Raw genomic sequence first — 12,277 nt, forward strand, 5'->3', positions numbered from 1 at the left:
GATAAGCAATAGTTTGGCACCAATTCATCAAACAGAAGGGCAAATTTTCACTATAATATCTTATTTATGTATTTAACAAGACTTTTATAGCTATCTAAGAGGTGACATTTTACTTTTGCATAGCTTAGCAATGCATTAATAGGCTTCATTTTACTTTTTAAATGTAAACTATATTTCACAATACTTTATAATAAAAGAGTACAAATAATTTAAAACTCTCAGTGCATGCATTAAAATAACCTTCACATTTAAATTTAATATTCTATTGGTTTCAACCCCAAAACTGGAGAGAATGTGAGAGGTGAAATGTAGACAAACCAAAAATACCTTCCCTTAAAGACAAATGTCAAGGAAAACTAGAACTTTTCTGCAAAACAATAGCACAATGACTTTAAAAGTTCTGTCTGAAAGCCCCACCGCTCCCCAACACACATAGTAAACTTGATGGTCCTAAACTGATGTGCCTTAAAATGGATAAGGGTGAAGCAAAGAACAAGTTTTGCTTATAAATTCTTGGGTAGCCTTAAACTGCTTTAACCTCCTAAGGACAGACTAAGGTTCGGGAAAATTTTCAGGGTCTCAGACCAGCACTGGGATTTGCATGTCATGGGTCAACGTGAATTCTGAGGAATAAACACTTTCTTTGCAGGCAGATGAAAAGCAATTATGCTGAGAAGAAAGAGAAACTTTCTTCTTCATTGCTATCAAAGACAAAAAACACTGTTGCTACAGGATTTTGTATATCTTTTTAAAAAACAATTTAGAATAAAGGGACCAAAAGGATTGAAAACAGGATTTCCAAATGCAAAATGTGTAGACTTACTGGTACATGCCATGGAAGGTGGGTCTTTTTCAGCTCGGAAGTAACCTTTTTCACACTGACAGACAGAAGTTGCTTCCATGTAAGTTAAACTGTGTGGAGGGCACTTAGAACATTTTGTGTTCCCAGCAAATGCTTTATAGAATCCTGGTCTGCAAGCTGTAAAAACAGGAAAAATAATTTTTGTTATTATTTCTAGAGTTCATTTGCACATGTACAACATACTTTAATTTATACACACTTTAATCGCAGAGTTCTGGGTCACACATATACAGAAGAGTCAATATATGGCAACATTTAATGAAATTAGTTATTCAAAATTAGTAATATAATGGTAACTTCACATTTCAGCTCAGGATGCTAATTTTAGAAAGCATACCCGAAACAAACATATACAAAATAAATTGTCTACCAGAGCACAGGGATGCCCTTAAACTGGCAGTAAGGGAAATGATTTTGTGTAGTTCTCAGGGATAGCACTAAATAACATTGAATCACACTGTTTAAAATGTATTTGCATTCTGTTTCTTCTTCAGTCCTTCTGAGTATTAAAGGAAAAAGTCCTAGTGTGGTGCTGGTAGATCTTAACACGTGCCCTATCGGTGCTTTTTATTTTTTTAACAAAAGGAAAGCTGGCCTTATGTTCAGAGTTTAGCAAGATCTACCTATAGTTTGATAACATTGTTTTATTTTTATCATGTTTGTTTTTATTTTTTTTATTTTTTTTAATGTTTATTTATTTTTGAGACAGAAAGACACAGCATGAGCAGGTAAGGGGCAGAGAGAGAGAGGGAGGCACAGAATGTGAAGCAGGCTCCAGGCTCTGAGCTGTCAGCACAGAGCCCGATGTGGGGCTCGAACCCACGAACTGTGAGATCATGACCTGAGCCGAAGTCAGACGCTTAACCGACTGAGCCACCCAGGCGCCCCATGTTTGTTTTTATTTTTTATGGCAAAATTTTTTTCTGTTTATTATACTGAAATACATTCATTTAAAAATTTTGAACTAATTTCAAAAGTAGGTAGACAAAATATTAAGTAAATAAAGTATATGTACTATACACATATGGCAAGAACCATGAAAATGTAACCAAATGAGTAAATTAAAAATTTTTTTTTTTACATTTATTTATTATTGAGAGACAGAGAGAGACAGAGCACAAGCAGGGGAGGGGCCGAGAGACGGGAGACCCAGAATGTGAAGCAGGCTCGAGGCTCCAAGCTGTCAGCACAGAGCCCAATGTGGGGCTCGAACTCACCGACTGTGAGATCATGACCTGAGCTAAAGTCAGACGCTCAACCGACTGAGCCACCCAGGTGCCCTCAAATAAGTAAATTTAAAAAAAAAATCACTATGTGATGAAATGTTTTATTGGACCTCATTTGCTCTTTGCTTATTAAATCCATGTTGTCGTTTACAGTGTACATGTTCACAGGAATGGAGGCTCTAAAAAAAGGATCCTATGCTAGGTATGCAGCCAAGGTCCCGAAGGAGGAGCGGGTAGTCTTAGTTGTTTCTGGTTTCAAACAAACCACGGCTGATTAGGTTCTAAATTAACACTGTTAGGGGCACCTGGGTGGTTCAGTCGGTTGAGCCTCCAGCTTAGGCTCAGGTCATGACATTGCGGTTTATGAGTTCAAGCCCCACATCGGGCTCTCTGCTGTCAGCACGGAGTCCCTTCGGATCTTCTGTACCCCTCTCTCTGCCCCTTCCCTGCTTGTGATCTTTCAAAATTAAGCATTAAAATATTTATATATAAACACTGCTAAACAAAATAAAGTAAGAATAATGTATTATGTGTTTTAAAAATGTTTTAAAACTTTTTTTAATCCAATTCATTTTCACAAAATCCTCTTTTTAGAAATACACAAGAATCTTAACAATAATCTCTTAATAAGGTTTCTGCTTATATATTCAGGAGAGAAAGAAAAAAAATGCCACTTATTTTTTTTTAGGTAAATTTAATGAATCCCCCCAAAATAACTATGTGTCTTTCTCTAGGTACATTTTGATGAATATTCCTACAGATCTAAATGACTGCAATTCAACTTATACCAGTAGTATACTATGCACCAGTGACTCATCCTCTAGGAGGGCATAAACCACAAGATGTGCATGTACATGCACACACACACGCATTTGCTGTAAATGGATTATTTTGGATAGTTAATGTTTCCTTTTATAATAACATTTATCATAAATTACCTAGCAATTCAATAGAAGTAAAATGATCAATTCTGTACAGTAAAATTACTATTAAAAATTTGGTTATTCACTATCAATGAAGCTCTAAGTGGTGATACATAATAAATATCAACCACAGTCTATTCTCTAACTAGGTGATAAATTAATACGATGTCACTAATCAATAAAAACACCGTATCATTAAAATATTTCTCTAAGCCTGTCAAAATTTAGACTATGTAAATAATATATAATTAACCCTGGATCCAGCTTGAGGGTTAACCATCCTGTTACCTCTTTCGTTTTTTATTTCTTTTGAGAGAGAGAGAGAGAGGAGAGAGAATGAGGAAGGGCACATATGAGCGGGGGAGGAATAGAGAGAAGGAAAGAGAGAGAATCCCAAGCAGGTTCAATGCTATCAGGGCAGAGCTCCATGCTGGGCTCGAACTCACAAACTGTGAAATCATGACCTGAGCCAAAACCAGAGCCAGGTGCCTAACCAACTGAGCCATCCAGGGGCGCCTCTGTTACTCTTTTCAACAGCACCATGACATGTACTTGTGTAATGGCTGAAGGCTCTAAAGGACAGACTGGTAACACTGATTATCATAAAGTAGGTGTTCAATACATTTTCTTTTTTTTTGCACTGAACTGAACAGAGTGTGAGCACTCTGTTAACTGAGTCTGCAGGAGCAGACGATTATACATTTCTACTTAGTGCATGTTCTGATCATAGTATAATTCATCTTACCAAAAATTTAGGGTTTTGTTTTTTGTTTTTTTGCTTTACTGTAAGAGATGGAAGAAGTGAGTAAAGATATAGAAAGTGATTCAACTGCAGCTCAAAACTAATTATTCTAATACCTCCAGATGAGCTGGCTATAAAACAAAACAAATCTTTTCCATTTGAAATTATTATCCACATGAAGTTGAAAATTTTATCACCACAAAAAATACAAATACAAGTTGGATATTGGTACTGCCACTCTCAAACTTATCTCTCATTTGAATACACATAAAAATTTCCTTTAAAAATTTTAAAACGTTGAACTTATAAAAACACATTTGAATTATTAAAATATTACTCACCTAAAAGGTTTCATATAATATTTCACTTAAAAACAATGGATAATGCTGTTAAAAATGTTAGAAAGCCATTGTTCTAGGTAGTCACATTCTCTTTATGTAGTACGCAGTAATGGCACACAACATATACTTCTCTTTTAGCTTGAATCATATTAGATTATAACTACTTTGTGACGTTTATCACCTCAATTTCTTGTAACTGCCACAAGCCAGACATGGGCATATATCCATAATGCTTAGCATATTTCAAGTATATATTTAGTTTTTACAGAGGTTTGAAAAATTTAATGAGTAAATGAATAAATAATTCACTAATGTCTTGTATGAAATTACTAGAACTCTAAATGTAATAAACATTCTATATATTCATTCAGTTAGTGATTCTAGATTTTGTTTGTATTTCTGTTACAAATGAGATATCAGTACCTAAGTCTTAAGAACTTTTAAATTGTTTTCTTCTTCTCTATCACTTTTTAATTTATCTATTTATAGGGAATGTAAAATTCATTTCCAAAAACAAACCACTGTAGATAAAAGTATTTTCCAATGTATGTCAGTACTGCATGTGTTTGATATTTCTATTAATTTGTAAGAGCTGTTTATTAGCAATATTACAGTTATATTTATTGTTTTTATGTACATTTTTCTATCCATTTTATGACTTTTGCATAAAAAGAAAGATAATAATCCCATTCATTATAGCATCAAGAACAATGAAATATGTTGGAATAAATTCAACCAAGACGTGAAATATGTATATGGTGAAAATTACAAAACTTTGATGAAAGAAACTTAAGAAGACACAAATGAAAAGATATTCCATGTTCATGGATCAGAAGAATTAATTGTTAAACTGTCCATACTACCCAAAGTCATTTATGTATTCAATGCAAGTCCTATCAAAATTCTAATGACATTTTCCACAGATACAGAAAAAAAATTCCTAAAATCTGTATGGAACGACAACAACCACAACAACAAACCCTCCAACAGCCAAAGCAATTTGGAAACCAACCAACAAACAAACAAAACTGGAGGCATCACACTCCCTGATTCCAAACTATAGTGAAAGCTATAGTCATCAAAGCAGTAAGTTACTGGCATAACAATACAAACAGACCAATGGAACAGAACAGAGAGACCAGAAATAAATTCTTTCATATATGGTCAACTAATCTTTAACAAGGGAACCAAGAATATGCAATAGGGAAAGGATAGTATTTTCAATAAATTGTATTGGGAAAACTAGAAACCACAAAGAGAAGAATGAAATTGGATCCCTATCTTGCACCACTCACAAAAATTAACTTGAAATAGCTTAAAGATATATTAAATATAAGACCTGGAACTATAAAACTCCTAGAAGAAATAATAGGGAAAAGCTCCCTGATGTTGGTTTTAGCAAAGATTTTTTGGATAGGACAACAAAAGCAGAAGCAACAAAAGTAAAAATCAACAAATAGGACTACATTAAACTTAAATGCTTCTGCACACCAAAAGAAACAAGCAACAAAATGAAAAGGCAAACCATCTATTTGATAAGATGTTAATACTCAAAATTTATAAAGAATACATGCAACTCAACAACAAAAAAGTAATTGGATTAAAAAATGACTATAGGAACTGAATAGACATTTCCCCCAAAAAGACATCCAAATGGCCAACGGACACATGAAAAGATGCTCAACACCATTAACCACCAGAAAAATGCAAATCAAAACCATAATGAGATATTACTTCATATTTGCTAGAATGGCTATTATCAAAGAGACAAAAAATAACAAGTGTTAGTGAGGCTGTGGAGAAAAAGGAACTCTTCTGCATTGTTGATGGGAACATAAATTATTTAAGCCACTATGGGAAACGGTATAGTTTCTCAAAAAATGAATAGAATTACCATATGATCCAGTAATCCCACTTCTGAGTATTTATCCAAAGGAAATGAAAACAGGGTATCAAAAAGATAACTGTACTCTCGTATTTATTGCAGCATTATTCACAACAGCCAAGATACAGAAACAACCTAAGTGCTTTTCAACAGATGAATGGATAAAGAAGTTCTATAATGATTCTATTTTTTAGTTTCCTTCCATAATATTATAACCTTATTATATAAATCTGTATTTCTTGTACTACTGCATTCATCTCATCTGCTTGCCTCTGCTTTCTCAAGCAGAGAATCTTGCTCAAATCTGTGCCATAGTTACTACCAGTTACATTACTAAATCGTAGAGATGACCATGCTGCTGTCTATTGTCAAAAAAGTAGGAGTTGGCAAACATTGCCCTTTGGCCAAATCTGTCCTAGCCCTTGGTTTGGTAAAGCTTGTGAGCTAAGAATAGCTTATGGATTTTTAAATGATTACATAGGTACATGGTAACATTGATTTTGACTCTTGGCCTGCAAAGCCTAAAATGTATACCACCTGGCCCTTTACGGAACATGTTTGTTAACACCTGGTCTCTAGCATAAAGTCCAAACTCAGTTTAGCATTTAAATTGCTTCAGAATTGAGCTCACACCTGTTTTCCAAAGTCAACTTCCACTGTTACATAAATTTTAGACTTCTTCTCCCCACACACACCATATTATTTTTAACAGTTTTATTATGGTGTACTTGACATGAAAAAACCTGCAGGTACATGTAAAGGGAACAAATGGATGAATTTTGACTTATGTATACAACTATGAATATTTAACTGCAACCAAGATAGTGAACATATACATTCAACTCCAAAAGTTTCCTTGCATCCCTTTATTTTCACCTATTTGCATTTTTATATTTATTTTATTTATTTTAAAGATTTTATTATTAAGTAATCTCTATACCCAACGTGGGTCCCAAACTTAAAACCCCAAGGATCAAGAGTCACATGTTCTACTGACTGAGTCAGCCAGGTGCCCTGGATTTTTATATTTAAAGTATATGTCCTGCAGGTAGCAATTTTCTGGGTCATGCGTTTTTTTTTTTTTAATTCTAATCTGACAACTTCTTTCTTTTAATTGAGATGTTTAGTGTATTTACATTTAATGTAGTTACTGACATTACTAGATTTAAGTCTATCTTGCTACTTTTTCCCCATTTGTCCCATCTGTTCTTTGTTCCGTTTTCTTCTTCTTTTTTTTTAAATAACTGCATGCTTTTTACAATCTCATTTAACCTCCTTTGTTGGTTTATTTGCTCATGAGCAAACTCAGGGGAACACTCATGGGAATGTCTGCAGCTCTCTGGAGCTCTCTTTTAGGGAAGCACTCTCCTTTTTCATACTTTGTTTTGTGAAATCTAGCTGTTTGGATCTACATGGACTCTCAGATCTGTCTTCTTAAGCCACAGAAGGAGTCTACTGGCTTCTATCAGGGTCCCTCCTCCCTGTACCACGGCCTGGAAACTCTCTCAAGACACTAAATGGGATAGTTGTATGGCTCTCCTCTTTTCTCTTTTTTATTTCCCATCTCTCAGGGATCACAATCTTTCATAATCTGATATATTGTCTTAAAATGATTTTTTCATATATTTTATGTGTCTTCTAGGTTTCTTTCAGGCAACAGATGTTACTAAATCTTGGCTGCAAGTAAAAATCAAACTGCTTTAATCATTTTGAATTATTTTTCTAACTGTCTTCATATTTCTCTGTTTTATAATGTTTTTATCCTAAATTCACCTAGTTAGTTTCTCAAAGACATACTTGAAAAACTTACCTTAAAGTACAATGCAATACAACTACCATCTACCAGATTGCCTAAGGTGAAAAAGACACACAATACTAAGTGTTGGTGAGGATATGGAGCACCATGAGCTCTCTCATATGTTGTTGAAGGAGTTTTAATTGGTACTACCACTTTGGGAAACTGTTTGGCAGTATTTACAATAGATGAACATAGATATATCTTTTGACATAACAATCCTACTCCTAGGTATACACCCAACAGAACAGCACAAACTGAAAGTAGCTTCTATACCATTAGACAGGCATACTAAATCTATTGCCAGGTGAGTCATCACTCTTCCATTCGATTTTAATTTGTGTAATTTTGTTAACTTGTTGACCTTTTTCACCTGAGGTATTTTTTACTTTCATCCCCCTACTTTGTCCTTGTTGCTGTAACTTCTATGTTCCCTTTTCATTTTAATGAAGTATCCTGAGGGAATGGAAGTAAACTGATATGTTCAATCAACTATGCTTAACAACTAAGTTTACACTTTAGTAAATTTCTAATCATGTAATTAGAGTATATTTAGTTTAAAATAATCAAATTACAATCAGGCCATTATTTATGAAATATTTGTTTAAATGTTTCCATGTGCCTACTTATAAAGATAGCAACAGTGCTAGAAGAATAAATGCAATGTAATTTGATAATGGTAGATCTATAAAATGTAAAATATATAAGTATTCTCATAAAATTATATAATAAATAATCTAAGTTAAAACATAAGTCTTCTGCTTCAAAAATATGTTGATAATTTGAGGAATTGTAAATGCTCAAATTAATAAGAGATTTCATACATCTTATAAGGTAAAAATAATTTTTACAAAAAGCATGTATTAAAGGCACATTCTATATGAGTATAGTTACTGAAATACTACTAATATTAATGAAGTATATACCCTGCAATGCAATTTCCCTTATAAATTTTTGAAATTTCATTGTCTTTTATTCCTAAAATACTGTTTGGAAGTACTTTCTCTCTCTCTCTCTCTCTCTCTCTCTCTCTCTCTCTCTCTCACACACACACACACACACACACACACACACACACACACACACACACACATTCATGTCTCTGCTAAAACAAAATCAAGCAATGTACGAACTGTTTTATACATACATTATGTTAAAAAAGGAATGGTGAGGCTATACATAGCTAGCAATGTTTTGGGTATTTATCTTCATTATCAGAGAACTCTAAGACAAAGGACCAAAAGAAATCCTAGTTGGCATATCATGCAGTTCTCACCATTTGATGAAATATTGAATTGCATCTTGTGTGACAGAAACTGATATTAATATAATTGACTCCCTTTCTCTCATCAGTGTTCAATAGTCTGTAAGTTTAGATAATCCTGAATGACTTATCAGTAAAATATGTGATCTTCATCATTTCTCAAAACATTAGAATTCATGAATTTAAGAAACTGGGATAGGGAATATCATCACTCCTTTCTTCGATGCTGTTCTGCAGTTATGAAAATTAAATTTTGCTATCATGTAAGCAGAGAAGGCAGGAAAGATTGGGGAATTAAAAACTAAAAAGAAAAGAAAACAAAAACCTAAAATCTAAGGGTAAATAACCATGGATATTTTGCTTCTTTAATCTATTAATAACAATACAAGGAAAATCTCAAGACCAAATGCAAATCTATTAGTAATAAACTTGTAGGTTGTGCTTCAAAATGTTCAGTCTAACCTTCCTTATAGGGGACTACCATAAAGTCCTCATAAGATGAGGTATATAAAATTGCCCTGTTACTAATTCCAATTTCTAACTTCCATCAAAGAAATTTCTAAAGTGGACTTTCTCTTGAATAAACAAATAGAAAAAACAAAATACCTACAAAACTATATTGTAGGTTACATAACTTTTATCCTAAAGAATCAGAGGAAGGGGCTTTGGGTTCTGAAAAGGATGGAATAAGCAAACTGTGTCCTCTTTTTCTTGCTTATCTACAAAATCTGAGCACGCTATACCTAGCAGATATTTGAGGACTCTGAAAAGTAAGTTGAAGCAGGTATATTGGAGAAGATCAAAATATGCAGTACTTCTGAGTTGGTAATGAGTTCACCATCTTTCTCTCCCTCTCTCCCTTTCCTCCCCCCTGCCTCCCCCAACACTTGGAGCCTAAATTTAATGGACTGAACACCAAAAGTTGGCACCGGGTCACAGACAGAGATCCGGGACAAGCCTGCTCATCACGGTTTTGGGAGTGGGACACACAAATCCTAATGTCCAGGAGAGAATGTGAAAATCTGTTCCTCCTTTGCTTCTCTTTCTTTTTTCCCTTCTCTCCTGCCTATCCCTCACATAATCATGTGGTGGTGGTGGTCGTGGTGGTGATGGTGGCCAGTAATGACAGTCCACAAGAGCCAAAATTCCTAAGAAAGGAAAACCTCCTCTTCATTCACTAAAACTGTAGTTCAGAGAGGGTAGTGTCAACTCCCATTGATTGCATTCCTTTTTCTCTCTGCCATCATCTCACTTGGCCCTGGATGCATATCCAGTTGATGAAGTGCACACAGAGTGGAGTACATAAAGATTCAGCCAGCCTTGTAGCCAAGAGACCTTGATGAGGAGCCATAGTGAACCAGAGAGTACTGGGAAGAGTGTGGAGAGACTGGAGCTTGAGACATCAGTCCCATAGGCTTGTTTGTGAACTCCTGGGCTTGCTTCCAAACTGCACATATGGGGATGGGATTCTATTTAACATACCAAAGACTGAGAACTGAACCAAAAGACCACTAGTGACTTTGGTCTCAGACTAGCAATAAGATTTTGAACTTCCGGTTAGGTAAAAAACCTAGAAACTAAATAGTATTTTTTTTTAACCATATGACATAGTAACATAAAATAAAACGATACACACAGGCAAATCCACACAAGTTGCCATTAACAAGCATAAAGTGGCTATATCAGATCTTTGTTTTATCTTCCACCATTTTTCTCATTCTTAGATTTATAATTTATATGTTAAAGATGATTTGAAAAAGCATATTCCTTCAAGAGATGCATAATTGTCAACAACAGGGCATTACTTGGAAAGTCAAGTCAGAAATACTTTAGTAGTCTGAGGCTTGTGACATGCACAGTTAAAATTCTAAAGATGTAAGGTACTTACATCTAAAGAGTAAGGTAGTGGGGGTATGGAGACCAAAAGGTTTATATTAGCAGTTTTTTTCTGATTGGATACAATTTTAATTTTTATTGCCATTTATCACCAGTTTGAAAGCAATCTGGTAATAACACTGGCACAATATTAAAAGCTAACCATATTTTTTTTATATACAGATAACCATTTCAGTGTTCTAATATTCATCTTCTAATATAATTTTTAATTAATTTGTTACTCTCAGGTATATTTTAGTCTTAAACTTAAGCCTTATTAATTAAACATTATTAATACAACTTCCTCCATATTTAGCACTACTTTTAAAACTGTGTTTGTTGCATCAGTCATATTTCCAGATATTCTGAAATGAGATGCCATTTAACTTTTTCTTCCCTCATCAGAGATTCTTATTCTTATTTCACTATTTTTTCTAGACATCTAACTGTAATGACAGTTTCTAACTTTTCTTCAACATTCCTTTCTTTTATACTCCTTAAGCCAACCTAAATTTACTTTTATGAATAAGAAAAACCATCCCCACAGAGAACATACCAAATGATTCGCTGTAATATATAGTAGTAATAATAGCTACAGCAAAACTATTTATAGTTAGTGAGCATTAAGAATGAGCCAGATAACTGTGAAAAACATTTTGTAAACAATTTTTTAGGTATGCTTATAAAAATTAGTTACAGGGATGCAGGGCTGGTTCAACATTCGCAAATCAATCAACGTGATACATCACATTAACAAAAAAAAAGAGAAGAACCATATGATCCTGTCAATCGATGCAGAAAAGGCCTTCGACAAAATCCAGCACCCTTTCTTAATAAAAACCATCGAGAAAGTCGGGATAGAAGGAACATACTTAAACATCGTAAAAGCCATTTATGAAAAGCCCACAGCTAACATCATCCTCAACGGGGAAAAACTGAGAGCTTTTTCCCTGAGATCAGGAACACAACAGGGATGCCCACTCTCACCGCTGCTGTTTAACATAGTGCTGGAAGTTCTAGCATCAGCAATCAGACAACAAAAGGAAATCAAAGGCATCAAAATTGGCAAAGATGAAGTCAAGCTTTCGCTTTTTGCAGATGACATGATATTATACATGGAAAATCCGATAGACTCCACCAAAAGACTGCTAGAACTGATACAGGAATTCAGCAAAGTTGCAGGATACAAAATCAATGTACAGAAATCAGTCGCATTCTTATACACTAACAATGAAGCAACAGAAAGACAAATAAAGAAACTGATCCCATTCACAATTGCACCAAGAAGCATAAAATACCTAGGAATAAATCTAACCAAAGATGTAAAGGATCTGTATGCTGAAAACTATAGAAAGCTTATGAAG

At 34.2% G+C, this 12,277-nt stretch overlaps 1 protein-coding gene across 2 annotated transcripts in view; it reads right to left on the reverse strand.

The window, feature by feature from the left end:
• Positions 1-12,277, reverse strand: part of EPHA6 (EPH receptor A6) — an 880,333-nt gene that overhangs the window by 498,797 nt on the left and 369,259 nt on the right. For both annotated transcript variants that reach the window (XM_047875260.1, XM_047875259.1), the window contains exon 4: positions 824-979. In XM_047875260.1, the coding sequence (XP_047731216.1) occupies positions 824-979 (156 nt within the window). The remainder of the gene's footprint in view (positions 1-823; positions 980-12,277) is intronic.

Source organism: Prionailurus viverrinus, chromosome C2, assembly GCF_022837055.1.
Source record: "Prionailurus viverrinus isolate Anna chromosome C2, UM_Priviv_1.0, whole genome shotgun sequence".
NCBI classification, from domain to species: domain Eukaryota; kingdom Metazoa; phylum Chordata; class Mammalia; order Carnivora; family Felidae; genus Prionailurus; species Prionailurus viverrinus.